Consider the following 20,479-nt stretch of genomic DNA (forward strand, 5'->3'; position numbering starts at 1 on the left):
TGTAAGATTTATAAATCTGACTGTGGACTTTTATTTATAAAATTTGATTTTAAAATCCTCCTAGCACTTGCAAAAAAATGTAACCAACTAGTGAGATCAAAGATCAGGGGTAGAATTGTTAATATAACCAAGTATCAGGAAGGAAAAGCTTTAAAGAGTAGAAATCATCTTTTGCAGAAATTGCTTTTATGTTTTCACAAATTATGTGGATTTAGACAGATGGAGGGGGAAAAATATTAGGGATATAGTTTTCATTCCGCTTATACTAGTGACTCATGTTCTAGATTTCCACATCAGCTCGCCTCTTGACCTTTCTAGGTTATGGATAATTTCAAGGGAAAACTGCTCTTCTCCAGAAGCAATTACATACCATAAACATACATTCAAGTGTCATGTGTGTGATTTCACAGCCACTTTGAGGATTGAGTCTTTTAATTTAGCATACAGAAATGCTAATAATGGGAATCCTGCATTAGCCAGCAATGTAGTTCTGTATTAAAACTGTGTGTGATATTCTCACTGATGATCAGGATTTTAGGTTGAGCATTTACTGTGGTCCAGAGATCCTCTGGTATGACCTGAACACAAACTGTCCCTGGGTGACTTTTCTGAATTAGCTGAACTGTAAACTATGATTCTTCTCAGGGCTGTAACACCTGGTGTTCTGGCCAGCATACCTCCAGCTGCAGAGATACCAACTGCTGTTGTCTTGGTCAGTGCCAGGTTCAGTTTGGGGGATGATGAGGTGTCAGAATGGTCCTTGAGCTATTTAGATACCTTTCTAAAAGTAGCTAGAGACTTGAGGAGGCAATTTAGACATAACACTGAAAAGAGCAATTTAGAATGAAGAACAAATAATTCACCAGTCTAGGCAGCCTGTAAAGTTCAGATTTAAACTCTTGTTTAGTGAGTATTTTTCTTATATTCAAGAGAAAAATGGGGAGAGAATTAAGGGTACGTGTATTTTAGAAGCCAATATAACGTGCTCTCAGTGCTACAGAGAGAGATGTTTATTACAAGTGAACTCACTGAATTCCACCTTAAGCACGCTCATGTGGATGGATTTCCTTTTCCATACCTGAAGACAGGACTGCAGCTTACTTGTCCGCATGCCCTGTCTCGCTCTGCTGAGAGAGTGCCGATGGGGAAGATGGACCGGTTTCCTCTGGTGAAGCAGAAAGGCAGCTCCAGGGGAAAAAGCAATTAGTAGTGTTTTATTCAAAATGCAGTTCCTTGAGCTTGTGAATGATGCAGAGTAGATCTTGTCTGGATCAGTCTCAACTGTTAAAGGACAAATAAAGCTTAAAACATGTTGTCCTATTTATATCATAAAGGTTAAATGTTAAAGAACATTGTGGATCTGATCATGAGGATTAATTTTCCTCCATCTGCTTCCCCTCGGATTTGGCATGCAATATGACTGTGCATATCCAAAGACTGCTTCCTACTGCACAAGAAGAATTTTTCCTTTCTAAAATGCGTTTGAAACAAGTTTATAGGCTAGCTTGGACAAAAATGAACGTGCAGTGAAAATGAGCGTACTCCAGCTGAAGTTGAGAATTGTTTCTTGCACACACCAAGACAGAGCAAGGCGAGAGGAAATTCCTTAGCCCTGTAACAGACTAGTCAAATTCTCAAATCATAATGCAAGACAGACCTTCCCAGCACAGTCAGGGCAGCTTTCGCTGAATCTTGCCCTTGGCAAAGCTGAAAAATTATTTTCTCCCTTCTCAGCAATCACTTTGCCTCGTTTTTCATCCTGTTGCAGATGGGTTTTCTGAGGCGTACTGAGTCTGCAAAGCGTGCACTAGCCGGCTGAGTCGAAGAAGTTTGCATTTTTAAAACATGTAGATTAAAACATTCCCCTTTATTATTTTTTTTGTTGAGAAGTTTAGCGTCCTGTGTTATCTTTCAAGGCATGCCAGAAGGTAGTTCTTTTACTGTCTCCACATTTCTTTGTAATTGGATCTTTATGGCGTTCCTGAGTGGGTTAATGAAAAAGATGCACTGTTCGACATGAGCCTAATTGGTTTAGGCTGTTGAGATCAGAAAAAAGCAGGGATGATAGCAACTAGTTAAGGATGAAACAGAGTTCAACTTTCAGGAAAAAGGAAAAACAGAAGAGGCAGGATTTTCTGTGCTCACTAGTGCCTGGTGCAACCCAATAACTGCACTTTCCCATACCGCTTTTGGGTCTAACTTTACTCTGTTCAGGCCAAAACACCATGGTCTGAACCACGTCCAGGCAACTCCTCACTGTTCTGATAGCACTCCCGTTTGCATTCATTTTGCTGGATGCAACAAAGAAGGAGACAGAAATATCATTCTAACTTAAACTAGTTATTTTATGTGAGACAAATTTGTTCACATCTCTTAGGTGACACAACCAGAAACCCACTGGGGTAGTAGGTAGTGATGATTTTTTGCTACTGCAGAACATATTTCAGACCTTGGTGGAACGGAGAAAAAAAAATCCACTTTGCCTAAGAAAACCTTGCTCAGCGGTCGGATTAACAAACCCAACATTTCTAAGCTACAAAGTCTTAAAAGTAAGTTCAGTAGTTTCAAAGCATTTTAGAAACAGCCTCCACCCAGCCACTCGCCCGCGCTGCGTTTGGATCTAAGCGCAGTCCTTGGCCCGTTGCTCTATAACCTCGCCCCACATCTCTTAAGAGAGGGACGTTTTTTCAGACGCATTTACTTCCGTAGCACATTTGCACAATTATTTGTTCCTGATTTTTAACATAAAGCTAACAACTACAAATTTGGCTCCAACACCACCTCACAGCAGAGTTTTAACCCGTTGCTGCTCTTTACCCACAAGCTGCTCTGAGGCATGCTAGCAGTGCATCGGGGAGGCGGGTGCTGGAGCGCGAGGCCTGAGGCTGAAGTCGCCTGCTGTAGTGCCCTGTTAGCAAGGCGGCCGTCACAGGGGCATGGGTGAAGGAGAGTTCCCTCGCGATCACACCGCTCCTGGCTCTGCTCCCCTCTGCTGGGAAGGGGTTATGCCGTCAGCTGCAGGGCTGCATCAGACCTGGGCCGAGGGAAGAAAACAATGCCTTCAGCTGGCTTCTGGTTTTGCTTGGCTGTCCCTTCTTGCTTTAACAAGTCTAATGCTGGGCGTGTGCAGAACCAAAAGCACTGGGCTCCAGGTTTTAACACCAGCGAGGCAGCACAGCCCCGCAGTATATTCTGCCAGTACACTAATATTTTGTCAGTATTTTAGGAATAGCTAAAAGACCATTTTTAGCAAATTATCAATTCTCTGAGAAAAGAAAAGCCAGCTCTAGTGCAAAATTCCCTGCTTGGAAAGTGGCAGTAGGAGAGGGGATTTTACCTGTACCTATCGCTGTCTGCACAGGCTGTCACTGCTTGCACGCAATGGAAGTAGTTTTTCACAGGGGCCGCTGCTTTGCCCTGAGGGATAGCAGCACTGGACCATGACAGGGCAGTGACATCGGTTGCTGGCTTGCCTGGCTTTGGCAAACGCTGCCCATCTCCCCAGGTACTGGGACCGCTGCTGCTGCTACAGACTCCAGAAATGGGGCTGGAGTTCTTGTATTTTGGGAAATACAGGCATTTTCAGAAGAGTCTTTTCTTGTCTAACTATGTTATTAGATACCTAGGCAGGAGCCAATTGTAGCAAGTCAAAAAGATTGCTGAATATCACCTTGAATTAGGAGGTGCATGAGACAAAAGAAAAATTCCCAACCTTAACATGTCTTCTGTGCTTGCAGTGGCTCAGTGGTGCTTGGGCTGGCTTCCACTTCCCTCTTCCTAAAATAAGCTGTATTTATTTTTATCTTAATGGGTTAGGACTGCAGTTCCTAAGCAGAGCTAATGGTCTCGAGGGCATCCTTTAAATTTAAACAGAGATTTGACTCATTTTTATGGGGGCTTTTGGAGAGGGACAATCACTCTCTAAAGACTGCTCGCAGACTTCCAAACTCCTTTAAGGCAGGGCAATAACAATAACTCAACTCACCAGTCCACACTAAGCCAGGAGGCCTGTTGGGTAGAAAAACGCTTTTTCCATCCCATTAGTATCTCCCAAAAAAACCCCCAAAGCACCTACACTCGTTTTTGAAGAGAGGTACGCTTCCATTGCCATTGCCCAGTGCGATGAGAAGGCTGTATTTTCATCTGCCTCCAGCCTCTGGGTGAACTGCAGCTATTTTGGCATTTGCTGAGTCATTTTATTTGGTTACAAAGTCGTTGCTGCAGGGTTGGTATCCATAAGAGTAAAACACCATAGCACACAGAAAGCAAACGGGAAAATCCTTCCTCAGTGAGACGCAGTCCTGTCCTGCCATCCTGGGGTGGGAGCTGGCGGCCACTCACCTTTAGGCACCCGCGTTTGCACGTGCACGGGAGACAGCGGAACTACACTTGCACTTCTTACTCGGTAGGTACTGGGTGATGCACCTTCCCTTGCCACGCAAGCCGTGCGTTCCCCCAACAAGCTTTGTCTTAAGGATATGAAGCCACAGCACGTTGTGGGACCAGTACCCAGCCCGGGCGAGGCAGCACCTCCTGGGATGGCACGGGAACTACAAGGGCCAGCACGGGCAGGACAGCTTTGCTGCGGAGGAGGAACCACGGCAGCAGGCCCCAGCAGCCCATTCACGGTGGGGACCTGTACCCCCTGTCCTACACATATCCCATGGGGGTCTGCCGAGGTGGACGTCAGCCCAAGCCGGCTCCCCACACTGCAGCAATGAGCCACCTTCCCCATAATCAATGGTGAAAATCACATCAGACACAGCAGGAGGCTTTTGCTAAAAAGCAGCACAGATGGGACATGATCCCTTGTAACGGATCCCTGCAATGTCTAGCTGAAAAAAATGAACTGAGAACTGAGTCTCAGAGCTGCTCTGTTTCACTGTGAATGGGCAGTTTATTTGTTTAACAAAGTGTGCTGCCAAACATGTTCCCCAGCAGAGCTGTCTGGGACCCTGGGTGAGCTCGGCTCAGTGTTGCAGCAGAGACATATTTTCCATCTGCCTGGCAGGAGCTTCCCAGCACTGCCTCTCCTCATGCTTCCAAACTAGGTCAGGCTCTCACTGCCTTCAACACGCCATGGATCTGGGCACAAAATCACCAGTAACTGCAGCTTCCCCAATCACACCTTGAATTGCCTGTCAGGACTGCTGTTTTCAAGCATCATTTCATCCCTTGCCCATTTCATACCCATTCCAAAGCCCCGGTGCCTCAGCACTGCTGCCATGGGGCATGTTCAGGATAAGCATAAGGGCTTTTTCTTCTCACCACCTTTAGTGTCTGAGGAAACAACTTGTGGCTTCCCAGGCCAACCCGACAGGCACCCTCACAAAGCCCATGGGAAGTTTTCATCTGGTTTCATAGGAAACCTGAGGCAGGACTCGTGCATGTGCCTTGAGCCTTTTGGCTGGCTCCAGCCCCACACCTGGGCAGGAGAGGCTGTCCAAGAGAACTGGGCTCCAACAAACTTTATGGAAACAGGCAAAAAGTGAGGATTCATATTCGACTGATTACCAGAGCTGCCCCAGCGGAGAGCAGCTCTCCGAGCCTGTGTCTGGGGGTGTGCCCACCTGCACTCACCCCAATGCTTGATGGTTGCACTTGATGATCTTAGAGGTCTTTTCCAACCTAATGATTCTATGATTCTATACATGGGGGCAGTGGGGTGCAGGCAGCTCCCCATAGACATGCCATAGCTCTGCAGCCATATGGCAGCTTTTCTAAAACAGCCCCTATCCCATTGAAATTTAAGGTGATTGCGTGGGTTTGGGGAGGGGGATTGTTCTCCTGGAGATTGCTCAGTGGCAGGGAACATCAGGAAGTGGGGACACTGGCTCTGAAGGAGTTCTGTGGGACCATCAAAACAGCACGAAAACAGCCCTGTGCTTCCTTGGCCAAACACTCCCAACCCTCCCAGGAGCAGCTGAACTGATTACAGCTCACAAAGCAAACTGTATACATATTTCATTTTTACATTTTCCATTCCCACCATGTTCCAACAGCAAGTGCAGGGGAAAGCATAAAAAAAACACCCACAACAGCTCCAGTAAGGATGAAGTCTGGCAGAGTAAGGAATACTTCCAGCATACTCCCAATGAGCAGATAATCTGCACTGAACAGAAAATATTTGCTGGCTGGAGAGCAACAGGGCAGGATCTGGAGCTGTGCCACTGAGCACACACCTGTCCCAGGCCCCGTGCAGGATCCTGACCAGGGCAGAGCAGGAACCACGCACCCACAACCAGGAGCCGCAGGCTGCAGCCAGGAGGACCCACGACCCACTCTGCATGGGTGATGATGGCCCCAGGGCTATTGTTGCCCTCCCGGCAGGGTGGAGGGTCCCCCATAACCTTCCATGCTGCCAGCCCAGGCACCCATGGGGCCAGGCTCTATGCATAGGTCATCTCACAGCTCCTGTTTAGACTCTGCCCATTGCTCCCTTAAAAAGACAATTCTGGTTCATACCAACTCCAGCAGCATCACAGAGCATCCTGCAAAGTGGGGAGGGAGGGAGGGAGGGAGCGAGGGAGGGAGCGAGGGAGGGAGCGAGGGAAGGGGTGGGCAGGAGGGGGGTGGGGTCAGGAAACTCTTGAACCTCCCATTTCATTCATCTCTCTGCACCTCACAGGTGCTGTCAGGGAAGGACTGTCAATTTTGAGAGTGTAAGGCATTTGCAAATTCTGTGTTTAATGGGCTGGGATAAGCCGGGACGTCACCACTGCTCAGAGCTGTAACACCATGACTTGCTGCCACAGAGAAACAAGGGACAGGGATTTACTGCGACTCAACAATTCTGGGTTGGCAGAGCTAAAGCTGAACTCCAGCTTCAGCCACTGCTTCTAGCGTTACTGCCTTACCTTAAGCAATTGCTAAGGGGTTTGTAATTACTTTGCAAGCTTAAAACAAAATCCCAACCCTTTCCAAATACAGAAGCGTTCCTGCCCTGCCATCCCTATGGTGTTTTGTCTCACACATCCACTTGAAGCAGCGCTGAGGTACATGCAGTTTCCTCTCAAAATTCACATTTGCAAAGCCGCTGCTTCAGGATGATGTCCTTTAATTCAAGCCTGGAGAGATCAGCCATTACTTGTTTGTCTAAATTGTTTTAGAAGCGAGTTTCCACTCTTAGGACAAGATTTGCTTCCCTTGCTAAATGCTCCAGAATCAAGTGTTAAAGTTGTTCCCTAGTTTGATCTGTGTTGCTGTCTGCTTACAAATTCTGCTTGCGCAGGCAGCAGCTACAGCAGAGAGGGGCAGAATCGGTCAGAAATGACCCGGGCAACTCCTGAGCCTTTCATACAAGACTACAAGGGAGAGAGAGAAAGGGAAAAGCTCCCCAAGCATCAAGAGCTTTCCAGCCATATGTGCGTAAAATTTTCTTCCCATGCCACGTGACAAAGGAAGAGGAGCAGACCCATTACACAATAATAAAAATATGCCTTTGGCAATGTTGAGCCAAAACCTGGAGCTGCTGCGGGAAGCTAGCAATCCGCACAAACAGGAGTAAAACACTAACAAAAAGAAAGACTGAAGTCAATATTGCACACCCCTCAGAAGGATGCTGTTGTGGCAGGACGGGGCTTCAGATTTGTGCGTGACAGCGATCTGCAGCAAAACATCTGCTTAAAATTGTGTAGGTTTCCAGTGCCTGTCAAGATCTCCCTGAAGAGACCAGTCGCGGTAAGTAGATTCACTTTTCCTTTTTTTTTCCCTCTCTCCTCTTAACCTTTACTTCAAAAACTTACCAAATAAGGTCTAAATCATTGAGCACTCATGTTTCCAATGCCTGCACAGGAATCCATAAAGGCAACAGTCACCAGTTAAAAGAAATACCCCAGGAAGAAAACACCCCTCTGACTTTTGCTGGGAGCACCCACCTCATACGGCCAAAACCACAGCCTCTCCCTTCGCCCTGGTACCAACTGGCAGCTTCGGTAATGGGCCGTTAGCTCCGGGCTAGGAAAGGATTGCCACAGGTATCCCTGGCTGCCTAAAGCTGAGATGGTGATGCAGGTTCAGGCACAGAAAATGCATCACTCTCCTTTACTTCCTTTGACATTGCTTTTTGCTATAGCAGATAACAGATCAAACCCATATCTGGTATAACTACTTCACTGGCTTATATCAGAAATTAAATACATTCATTTCAGCTGCTGTAACTGGCGGCACACCTTTTTTTATCTAAATCAGCCTGTGCACTCAAGGGCTCCTTGTGCTTCCACCCCGGCGATGCCACAGGGCAACCACCAGAGCTGAGAATTGGGCTCACAGGGATAATGATTATTCTGAAGACTAATTAAGATACCTTGAGGTACACTGGAAAATGTGAAGCAGGAAGATAGCTGTATTGTTTAAGCAAGCCTTGTGTATTTAAGGAAACAGAGTAGAAAGTCACAGTTGTTTGTTTGCTGCTGGGTCCCCTCTCAGGCTACCAGACCATCCTGCTTCTGCCTCCCTCTGAGCAGCAATTCCCCCCAGACTCTCTCCGCTTCTCTCCCCTGCTGCACTTTTCATCCCTGTGGGCAAGAACAGGCCACCACCCCATGGCACAGGGTGGTGTTCCTGGCCAAAAATCACTGTCTGGCCACTGCCCATGCCACCAAACCGCCCCACCCCTGGCAAACCCTCAGGGATTTTCCTTCTGTTGGGATTTCAGCCCAGCTGCCCTGTAAGCACCAGAAAGTATAAGTGATCCTTTTCGCCTGGGGCTCACTCTTACAGGCAAAATCTTTTCTTACAGGAACACCTTTTTAATGCACATAGATCTGTAGAGTTGGTCTAGTTTTGTAACTGTGAAGTGGCTCAGGAAGCTGACCTGCAGCAGGGCTGGGATGAGGGTGGTCGCACAGGGGCTTCCAGGAGCCACATGGAGCAGCGATGTTGTGGCAGTCAAAGCTATAGGGGAGACATGGCAAGAGATGCATCCCCGCCAAGTTCCTGCCTGCGAGGCCCCTCTGGCAGCAGCAAGTCCATCCCACGCTGCAGCAGCCAGCAGAAATGGGAGCTGCAGGTCAGCTCTGAGTCCTGCAAGGAGCCCTGTGGGGCCACAGATCCTAGGGACAGAGGCTCTTGGGTGACAGGGATATGCGCTGTAGCTCCAGTGACAAGTAGCGTGTACAGAAAAGCTATTAGAGAGCGTGGGCTTGCAGTTCCCCTGCACAGATGCACCATGTGCTACAGAAGCTCATGGGATGCTCAGGTTTCAGTGTGGAGGGGCCGGGTTCAAATCCTGCTGAGCATACAAGTGTCTGCTTCAAACGGGCTGGTTAGGGCAGCTGGGGAGACGGGCAGCCCACCCACTGCTGGAATTTCACGGTCCTGAGGAAAGCTAAGCCCCCATCTCCCTTCCCCAGCCACCGCAGCAGGGACAGCGGGGCACGGGGCAGCCTCTGCCAAGGGCCCGAGCTCCAGCAGGAAGAGAAGGACCCACTGAACAACAAGAGATGACAACAAAACATCCTAAAACAGAAAAGGGGTGTCATGTAAAGGCCATGCGGCAGAGTCAGAACATCCCTTTTCAGACATATGCTTGTTTTGAGTCATTCGTTACATTTTATTACAAAATTACAGTGAAGGTTCCTAAACGTGGCTCGTTAGGAAGAGAGAAGTAAATGTTCGGCTCTGCATGTACCACACTGGCAAATCAGAGAGCTTCTGCCTTTGTTGCTTTATTTGCCCTGAGTGATTTTCTATAAAGGTGAACTCCAGACCTAAAATTCAGGAGTGAACATTTTCCAAAACTGTCCCCTTCCTGGTTTGCTTCCTGACAAGTATTCCCCAAAATTACTCAGTGGGAATCCATAGCACAGTTTTACAGACTACATTGATCCCATTGATTCAGCTGAAGGACACAGGGAATCGTTGTGTCAAACCCACCTGTCTGAGCCTCATCCTTCCACCTCAGGGCAGACACGTGCAGCATGTTTTGGAGCCTCTCTCCTCTCTCTCTGGGTGGAGGTTTGACCAGCTATGATCAGAGCATGAAGTCTCAGCCAGAACTTACCTAGCGTCTGGGAGCTCAAAGGGTCTTTTCTCCAAGACCCTTTATCTCAGAGCAACTCAGTGCTGCCCTTGTCCATCACGTGCCCACCACGAGCTGCATCATCTCCCAAGCCCAAGGGTTTGGTCTTCTTCAACCAAGCACCCTAGAAAGCACCATTGCTGCTAAATATTTCAGAAGACATCATTTCAGAGTGATTCAATGTATGGGATATTCTTAAGTGTTGGGAAGAAAAGCATTTCTGTGTGCATGAGATCTTGCCCACCACCAACAGGCTGTCACCAAGGGAGAGGCACTCTACCCGTGAAGGGCCGGAGCACCTCTGCTCTGGCCCAAGCTTGGCACAAAAATGCTTTATAACCTCAAGCTAGTCCAGGCGCTGCCCCAGGGCAGAAGCTGGGGCATGGCAGCCCTAAGGCCTGGCAGCTATGCCTATGTTGTGGACACCTGAAATAGCTTAAGTGAAGCTAGTCCACTTTCTTTTCCCGTGCTGAAATCAGTGCCTGACACTGGTGTGCTCTCCTTGGGTGCTGAGGATCTGAACATTTGCATTTCAGTGGCAGGCACAAACTGCAGCCACTACCCTGTCCCCACGCTCGGTCAGATGACAGAGGATCTCCTCTCCTCCCTAAGCAGACCTCCACCACCAGTCAGATCTCGTGACCCCCTGGGCACAGGGCACACTCCCACACAACAGGCATTGGCCATGGCCAAAAGGTCTCCAAAACCCTATTAATAAAGACATTAATTAAAGTGTCATTAGAAATGTAAGACTTCAGCATGGCCAAAACCGAGCTCGAAACCGAGCTGTATGGCCTCCAGTGCCAGGCCTGCTGCCTGTACTGCGGAGAGGAAAGATGCTGATCTGTTTCCAATTTGCTTTTTTGGAGCTCATCATGTGTTCTACATAGAGGAGCAATTTTCCTTTTAAGGTGGAACAGCATGAGGTTTGTTTTCTTTCAGAGAGGTTTCTTTAAGAGGTTATTTATAGATCCTCTTGTAAATGTGACTGCGCTTTGCATCCCACACACACTGCTGTGATGTAGGATGAAATGTTCTTGTGGAGTCATTAATTAACACTGACTTGGGAGCTGCACCAGAGCGTGGCTCTTCCCTGTCTATCCAAGTATTGATACTACAAACCTCCCAGCCACTTTTTATCCCATCAGGTCAACTACCTGGGACATCTGAAGGCAATAGAAGTAGTTATGGTAACATACCCTAAGAGAAGGAGCTGCCCTCCTGCCCTGTGCTCCCTCTTGCCTGTTACTTCTCTACATGAAGCAGTCCCAGCTTTTTTCCAGGTTATGCTCCAGCAATGACATTTTCCCTTGTCACAACTTGTTAGTGTCATCCACCTCCAGACGCCTCTCACTTCTGCCCCATTTGAGGTGGTTACTGAGAAGCAAGGGTGTAGCTTTCCTTGGGATCTCCCCAATCCACAGGCATTTGAACATTTTGTTTCCTTTTCCGTGAACTGAGAAGCTTTTATTCAACTGTCCACATTATTACTGGTTGGTGATTTCCATCTCACAGGCCATTAAACTGACACCTTTCACCAGCAGCAAACAAACTTAGGTATAAGAAAAGCAAAAGAGAGCTGAAGAACAAAATGTCTTAGCAGCCAAATCCAGCCCGGATATCTGTTTTGCATTTCCCACTCCTCTGCATGTTCTTAATTACACATATCGCAGAACTGGGGGGCTCCCACTCAGCATTAATATGTAGCATATTGCCTGCTGGATTTGGGGCATGTAATATGCATTTCCACCCCCTTCAGGAGCTGATACTAGGGTGAGAGCGCTAAGGCCAACATGAAAATTATACAGTATTTTAAGCATCTTATTTCCAGTGCAGGAGTTAAACATAACACTGTGGATATGCTAAAGCCTCCGCTATTTAACTTAATGCCAAGCAGGACCTTGCCTGACCAAAAGGCCTCAAAAGATTGAAAGGTCTGGGATATCTCAGCTCATCTTCTACTGCATCTGTGTTTAACTACAAATTTGCTTCAGCACCAAATCTTGAAGAAATATGTGACAGGCAGCTTCCTTACTTTTCATTCCTCGCTTATATTCTGTATTTTGTTAGCAGGACTTTGGGATACGATAAGAAAACCCATGCAAATGGATGATTCTTGTAAAATATTTAACCCCTTACCGTCAGGGGTAGCTGTAGGAAGGGAAAAGACTGAATTTTATAGGAGTCTTTTCCATCAAATAAAAGTGTACACCTCTTAGCCCAGGGACAGAAGTTGTATCAGAGTGACATGCAGCTAATTCCCTAAAAACAAACAAACAAACAAAAATCCTTTGGCTTTAACTTGATCTCTCCTAATCAAAGAGCTACCAAGCAAACAGTGAACCAGCTGCACATTTGTATGGGGCAGTTTTAGGATTTGTGTCTCATTTCTCCAAGAGCTACTCCAGCTACAGGAGCTGAAAGAAAGAAATTGGGGCAGGGGATGCCTTTCATCCCCCCACCAGCTTGTTCCCATATTCATACAACTGGAAAAGAGCCTGATTCCATCAGCGTCTCTCCTCAGCCCATGGTCAGTGCCCACTAGGGAGCACCAGCTCTGCCAGGGAACTGGTAGCCATGGCCACAACCTCTCACCAGCAGAGCAAAGGGAGGAGAAACTCCTCAGCCCAGGCATGGGGAGGCCGCCTGTTCTGGGGAGGGGATGGAGGAGGGCCTTTACCCATGAGTAGTGAGAAACTGATACCATAGAGGAAATTACCTTTTTTTTACTATATCTGTAACCACATGCAGAACCCAAATTCTACTTTAAGTGCTTCTAATCCCCCGAGTCTTGGGTGGGTCACACATGAAGATGGGCTTTTGTAAATCAGCCTGGTTTTGAGCATCTTCTCTAAGCTGCTGATGCATCTGAGCATTCAGGCACAGTGGAGTTACCCAGGAGCTGCACATAGAGCACGGCTATTTGCAAACAGCTCTATGCACAGACATCCAGAGGGGTATTTTACTGTACAATAACTGCTCTGTATCATTAACAGGTTCATGGGAATAGCTTTATTCCAGAAATTATTTCCTATCGCTATGTCCCCATCCATGAGCAGAGTGAGACAAGCCCAGGAGGCTCAGCCTCCCCATATGCATGAAGGCAGAGCCTGGGATGCTCCAAAAAATCCCTTGGCATTTGATGTACTTAAAGCAATGGCTTACTTTCCAGAGCCAGGAGACAAACAGCTGGGGTTTTAACAGTTACCTTCCTTCCCAAGGTTAACGTTAGTAACAAACATAAAGACTGAGCTACTACCCCTACAGAGAAGGGTAGGTCAGCAAGGCAAGGGGTTAGAAAACCACTGGTGAAGGCTGCAGTGGGGCCAGTCATAGCTGCGGGGGTGGCTGCACCCCAACACTGAGCCAGAGACTTGGTGGGTGATTTGGCTGCAGGGTGTGCAATGCCATGCAGCCAAGCTGTGATGAGGAACAGGATGTTCTCCACTAGTGAAGAGGCTCAACTCATACTGTCAGGCAAAAGACAGTAAGGACTGCCTTGGACCAAAGCCTCCGCAAGCCCCTCTTCTGAATTCAGCCCTGCATCACACAATGGGTTTTGCAACCCAGCCACAGAGCAGGTGTTACTGGGGAAGGTCACACCAAAACCCTTCTCCTTCCTCCACTCTGCTAGCCCCGAGTGGCTGCATTCTGCACCCCTCTGCCATTGCTACTTGTGTTTCGGGGGAAAGGAGGTCCAGGGAAAAAATACAAAACAAGGGACGGCCACAGATATGGATTTAGAGAAGAGCAAGTTTGAAAAAAAAATTGGTCAGACTTGGAAAACTCCATAAGCCAAATCCTTGAATTCACGTCACACTGAAACAAACAGCTCTCCCACTCTGCCAAAAAAAGCCCAATTATCTCCCATTTTCATGCAAGTCTCTACAACACACTGTCCTGGTGGAAGGGACGCAGCCGTTCCCACACATGCTGGCTATCACACATAACAGCCACGTCCCATCTCCTTTTTACAGGCTGTGCCATGATCTCTGCTGTCCTCCTCCTCTGGACTGTGCCCTGTGTGGCAAACCACATCCTCGGGGGCTTTGCCAAGGGAGTGCTGCAGGAAGGTCCCCAGCTGGCATGCAGCCTGCCAGGACCCCCTGGGCCACCCGGCCCCCCCGGTGCCCCTGGGGCTCCAGGAACAGTCGGCAGGATGGGCTTCCCAGGGAAAGATGGCAAGGATGGCAAGGATGGGGATAAAGGCGAGCATGGTGATGAAGGTAAGAGAAAAGCACTTATTAACACAACAAGAGTAAGATGTAAAAGCAGTAGCGTGACGGCCCAGTTAACAGCAACCTGTCGCCCCAGATCTGAGCCCCAAGACAGGCAACATATCATAGGAAACTCTTCCAGAAATTTCCACTCTCCTGCCTCCAACATCTCACACTTGTCAGCCTCTGCCAGGGGGTTCAGACTTGCATTATTGCCGGTAGCTTCTTAATGCTGTATGCAGTTCCTACTGGCTTCCTTTTGTTACAAAGTGAGATTTGCCCTGCTCTGATATATGCTCTCTAGATGAAACAGTGATGGTCTCTGAAGAAGTCCGGTGAAAAAATTAAGTACTTGCTCCCTGGAGCGCTCTAGCTGGGTGAGAGGCACTGCTCTGGCTGTGCTCAATCTACATCAAAGCAAACAACAACCCTTCTTTAATCCTGAGGTGGGGCTCTCCTTTAGACCCAGCCTTACAGTCAGTAAGCATCAGGACCAGCTACAGTGAGAAAACAGTCATTTCCTATTGCCACACCAGAGTGCACTCCTGATTCAGCCTAACACAAGCATGCCAAAGCTGCATCTTATGCTCTTATCCCGCCCCCAAAACAGGGAATGTGGACAATATGTTTCCACCCACAGCTACACTTAAATCTAGTCTTGCTACAGCAGGTCAAGAAACAGGGTACAAATCCCCGTGAATTTGTCTTACATCAGACACTACTGCAATCTGCACTAATCAGCAGCTTCAGCATCACTGTGGCAGCCCAACTTGTTTCCCATCTCAAGGCAATCCCTGCACCGAGTACCTTCTGGTTCATCCCCCAGCTAGGCTGGGCTTTTTACTACACTTAGAATTTTTTTATTTTTTAAACAACAGTTTCATGTTAAATGTAAAAAGTAAAAAACAAAAAGGAACAGGAGATTAAAAGTACTCCATCTGCTCAAAGCTAGGTTCCCAAAGCTTCACAAACTTGTCCTACTCCTGAAAACCCCAAACATTTAAAGCTTGTTCTTGGCTAGCTTTACAGTTAATTACTCCTTTTTCTCAAGTGAGCCAGATAATTGAACCAGCCTTTTGGTCCTTAAAAAGGACAGACCATCCTGTCACTGAGTCCCACTGTTATCACACCAACTACCTACCTAATGTGGTTAGTCAGTCCTGACAGACGTCCAGCCCCAGGTGGTATTTGATCAGGATTCTCACTAGCAAGGTTTTCCTCCTAAATGAAAATATACTGCTGCTACAATACAAACCCTTTCCACTTGCCAGGTCATCTCTTTGTCCGAAAAATTTACAAGGTTATTTATCTTCTAGGTCCACAAGGCAGAACAGGAAACCCCGGCAAGCCAGGACCAAAGGGGAAAGCAGGAGCTATTGGCAAGGCAGGCCCACGAGGGCCCAAGGGTTTAAAAGGTAATCCTGGAAAAAACGGTGCACCAGGAAAGAAAGGGCCCAAAGGGAGCAAGGGTGAGACCGGGATGCCAGGACCCTGCACCTGTAATGCCAACAAAGCCAAATCTGCATTCTCCGTGGCAGTCTCAAAGAGCTACCCAAGGGAAAGGCTGCCCATCAAATTTGACAGGATCCTGATGAATGAGGGAGGACATTACAATGTTTCCAGTGGGAAATTTATATGCAGCATCCCAGGTATTTACTACTTCACTTATGATATCACTTTGGCAAACAAACATTTGGCCATTGGCTTGGTCCACAATGGGCAGTACCGGATCAAGACTTTTGATGCCAACACTGGGAACCATGATGTTGCCTCTGGATCAACCATCCTTTCCCTGAAGCAGGAGGATGAAGTATGGCTGCAGATCTTTTACTCGGAACAAAATGGGCTCTTTTATGATCCCTATTGGACAGACAGCTTATTTACTGGCTTTCTGATATATCCTGATCAAGATTACCTCAATGAAATATAGGATGAGAAACTAGTCTGTGGGAAAAAATAGGAAATGCATGAGACCTCAGACCAGCAAAGGGTAGCCTGTACATGGACATGTGTGGGATTATCATACGATTCCACATTTTTGGCACTAACAGCCTTTATCAGCTATTTCAACATTTACTTGATGTCAGCAACTAGACCACAGGGTACCAGGACTCGCCTTTAAGCAGCCTCATGAATCTCTCAATCTCAAAGCCACCCATTACGTTTTCCATTATTATTCCAACACACCATGGACATGTAACTCAAATATTGGTGCAGAGTGCTTTATTATATTGTTATTATAAAGCATGGAGACCAACAACCATTTCCTGAAAGCTGAGCTCAGAAGTGCCATTGATGCTGGAGATTGTACCACTGTGCCTCCTCCCTCTACATCCCATAACATAATAGTAATAATCCTTGTTAATACAGTTACACTTTACCAGCTACTTAAGAGTCAGGAAATTGTCAGCTAAAGTTATAAAAGTAAAAGTAGCTTTCAGCCTCTTCAAAGAAGTACTAATAAGCAAAGGCATCCCGCCTAAATAGGAAGCGACATGAAAAGGAGAGCTCATTTTTAAGGTTACTGGTGAGGCTCCTCGTAAGACACGAGCTGTTGCACTGAGCACCACTGGTGTTTCTCAGGTTTCAGCCTCAATATGCTGGCGCTGGAGCCCTGCATCTGGTTTCAGACAAGCATTGGTAAACTGTGACCAGAGCCTAAACTGGATTCCACAACCCAAATACCTGTAGGCCTCCGAGCCACAGTGGAGGATAAACTTTGCAGATCTCAACTTTGCAGAGAAGTCTCAACTGTCAAAGACAGCATGAACCTTCACTCCAGAAACAGATTCATTAATAATCACCTTCCTTCATCCGTGCCAGCTTTCGCTGGAAGAAGATACATGTGGTGCTGTGGAGATCCTCCTCAAGGGCTTAATGCTACAGCTAGACCCTATCTTACTGCTGCTTTCCTTTTTTGATGTTGTAAATCAAATATTACAGATGTGCCAAAAATCGATGCTTTGGTTCTAAACTGAAGGGAAAAAAAACCAGAAATGTCAAAAGCTGAACTTTTGCTCAGCTGAGCTTTTTGCTTTTGCTAAGCTTAGCAATTTTTTTTCCTCCTCTGTATCAGCTAATACTGGGACATGCTCCAAAATAGCTTTATAGCAGAACTCTGCTCTGGTAATAGTGAGCAGCCACTCAGTCTGGCTGCCTTGCCCCAGGCTGTCCAACACCCCTGTAGCAGAGTCCGCTCCCTCTCTGTAGCCAGAGGGAGAGAGTCTCTTCCTTGCTATCAGAGGCACCATCTTAGTTTCCAGTCATGTTTCTCTTCTTTATCACTTGGTGAAAACTCTCATGAACTCCCAGCTCCTCTAATCCTCATATTTGGGCACTGAAGGGATATCCCATAAGAAAAAAAGGGTTGGGTTTTTTTTAAATCTTACTTCTACAAGTCAAAATATTTGCATGATTTTCATGAACTACAGGAATTATGTTATATCTTACAAGAATCTTCAAATACATTTGATAAAATAAAGCTGAACAAAAGTACTGCTGCAATAGTCTTAGTATTTATAAAAGTGGTTTCACAGAAGGTATTTCAAAGCTGTGTTACAGATTCCACAGGCACTGTTGAGTTTAGCAATGGATTTTGTAGGGGCTGGTGCCACAGGAGTATTTCACCCCTCCCAGCCCAGCAAGCTGGGAAGCGCACAGAGTTTTCTGTGCAAGAAAACCTTCAAGGTAGAAGAACAGGATCCGTTCCCCCGAAGCTGTTCGCCTAGATGGCAGGTGTCCTCTCCCTGACAGTGGTTGCTCAGATAATACATTTCTCTTTCCAAAGCTCCCTCATTTAGGGGGTCCTGGGGTGCATTTGCAGGCAGCTTCCCAAAGGCAGCAGCAGTTCGAGAGCTGCATTTCTCCCTCAGTGCCAAGCCCCACGCTCCCACCATGAGAGCCCAGGAGCCCCGCAGGGGCAAGAACCACTTTTTGCCTGGGCTGAGTTGCACAGACGTCTCTACCCAGACACAGGTTCCCCAGCAACTGTACATGTTAGGGGCAGCTCAAGGGAGGTGGTGGGACACGTGGGAGGATGTTGCCTCTCCACAACAGCACCCAAAAGGGAAATTACATAGTATAGCTTTAATTAATCCAGTAGCCTACTACTGCTAAAGACAAAGACAAAACTTCCCTCCTCAGTTCTTTCCCCTTGAATCTGTGCAATACCCATTCCCAAAAGTGGGTATTTTCAGGGTGGTGGGGTTTTATCCCATTTTTATTGTTTGGATATTATTTGTAGTCAAGTTAGTTCTCCACTTTATTATTTTTATGAGCTGAACCCACTTGGCACCAGGCAGGTACCAGAGCTGAGAGGGGATGGGAGAGCACCACAGGGAATAAGCCTCAGAAGAGGAAGGTGGAGGTGAAGCAGCCATGAGCAATTAGATCAGCTCAGCCACTCCCATCTTCCCTCATCATCTCCATAGAAGGCCCCAGCAGGGACTGTTTCCTCCCAGTATCAGCCTTCTCAGGGGCACATGAGCTGGTTTCCCCAGATGAGAAACAAGGGAAGTTATTAACTGTCTGGCAAAGCATCCTTTTTATTCTGGTGAAAAGGAAAACCTACAAATGAGTCTTTTAAGTCTGGAATATCAAAATGCAAATTATAAAGGGAACCACCGACCCCCACTGAACGCGCAGTGTGGTAGTGCTTGCTTTCAGCCAGGGGCTACGAGGACCTTCCCACAGGAGTGGCACAGGACCACGGGCTCCAGCCTGCTCCCATCCACCCTTGGGACCTGCCCCAGCCACCCCACCAGGTCACAGTGCTGCCCTCTGCACTGCACAGCTCAAACCTCAGCCATGGGCATTGCTGCCATCCAGGACTCGAAGCAATGGAAAACACAAATTAATAAAATATAGCAGGCAAGAGGGAGAGGAACAGCTTCTACAGATTGTTTAACCTCCACTGGGCTGAAGCCATTTAAAGATACCACGTATCATAAGTATTTCTGAGAAAGAGGCATGAGCATTTGAAATGATGCATGCGGGTTCCTCTTGCACAGGTTCCTCTGAAAAGGATTAATTTCCTCTTATGATGCCTTAAGAGCGACTTGCATGCTGAACAAAATGTCTCCACTCAACTCAATCCTGCAGAAGGGATCATGTCAAGCAGATGTGGACTCCCCTCCTCTCCTGGTGAGGCAGGAGGAGGGAGGGATGGGCAGCTGCCAAGATACAAGTGTGTCTGGGTCACTACAGGGCCAATTGTGGAAATATTAAAAATGGGGGAAAACCCCACACAAAACTCAAAATGACTGGGTCAGGCTTTGGAGAATTTAAAACAAACAAACAAACAAACCCCCCCACCCCCCCAAAAAAAAAACCAAAACCAAAAAACAAAACCCAACATATTCTGGCTGCTCCTGCATCTTCAGACTGCGTTTTGGTTTGTGCTGCCATTGCCTTTCAGCCAAGCAGTTATTTACTTTGTTTTTAAACTGAGATTTACATAAAGTGTCTTTATTCCAGAAACAGAACGTTTCTGGAAAACCACCAGATAAAGAGCTCTGGTTTTCCCAGCCAAGCTGTCTCAAGAGAGCACCACTCCCATGCAGGCTGCTCGCCCCAGCCCAGGCAGCTGCCTGCACCTCTGGCACGGTGGGAGAAGAGCTGGGAATAGTGGTAGCTGAGCAAGCACATGGGCAGGTGTCATCAGGGAGGCAGGAGGAACGTCCTGACTGAATGGGATGCCATCCATATCTGCCACCCTCATGCAAGATGTGTTACACCGCAGCATCCTCCTTCACCACAAGTCTCAGAGCTGCCCTTTGCACCATGTTTTGGCATAAGCGAGTCCCTCCTGCACATCCAGCATGCCAGGGTAGGGAGGCAGGGAAAGGCAGGAGCACCCACCTTCAGTGTTCGCTTAACAACAGAGAAAAGGCTCAGCTGGTTCAGCTTGTAGCTCTTCAAAGACCAGCATGAACCTGACTGTGAACACACAGGCCTGCCTGGGTCCCCTCCAAGGGTTTCCTCCACCACAGGAGCTTGCCTTCACTCCCACATCCACCCCTAATGCCATGCAGCAGCACACTCCCAGCTCAGCTGTGAAGCTGAACTGTGATTTCACACTGAGCACCCTGTGCTAACATCAGCAGGGTGGGAAGCACACAGCACTGGATGAGCCCAAGGACAACTCCTCCTGCCTGGTTCTGCTTGTGACCCCTTAAGTCAGCTTCCCAAAGCCCTTTTCCTCCCCTTCAGGGCTGGTAAACCAGGACCTCTACATTGGGGG

General features: G+C 47.5%; 1 protein-coding gene across 1 annotated transcript; it reads left to right on the forward strand.

The window, feature by feature from the left end:
* Positions 1-7,058: 7,058 nt before the first annotated feature.
* Positions 7,059-17,733, forward strand: C1QTNF2 (C1q and TNF related 2). Its single transcript, XM_009502277.2, has 3 exons — positions 7,059-7,680; positions 13,999-14,247; positions 15,555-17,733. Exons 2-3 carry the CDS (start codon positions 14,007-14,009, stop codon positions 16,166-16,168), a joined length of 855 nt encoding a protein of 284 aa, XP_009500572.1. The 5' UTR covers positions 7,059-7,680; positions 13,999-14,006; the 3' UTR covers positions 16,169-17,733.
* Positions 17,734-20,479: the final 2,746 nt, after the last annotated feature.

Source organism: Phalacrocorax carbo, chromosome 8 (genome assembly GCF_963921805.1).
Source record: "Phalacrocorax carbo chromosome 8, bPhaCar2.1, whole genome shotgun sequence".
NCBI lineage: Eukaryota > Metazoa > Chordata > Aves > Suliformes > Phalacrocoracidae > Phalacrocorax > Phalacrocorax carbo.

Bases quoted from the DNA above. Each gene is read 5' to 3' on its own strand.
- C1QTNF2 (XM_009502277.2), top strand. From the start codon at position 14,007: ATGATCTCTGCTGTCCTCCTCCTCTGGACTGTGCCCTGTGTGGCAAAC. The intron at 14,248-15,554 runs GTAAGAGAAAAG...TTTATCTTCTAG, and splicing joins AGGCGAGCATGGTGATGAAG to GTCCACAAGGCAGAACAGGA.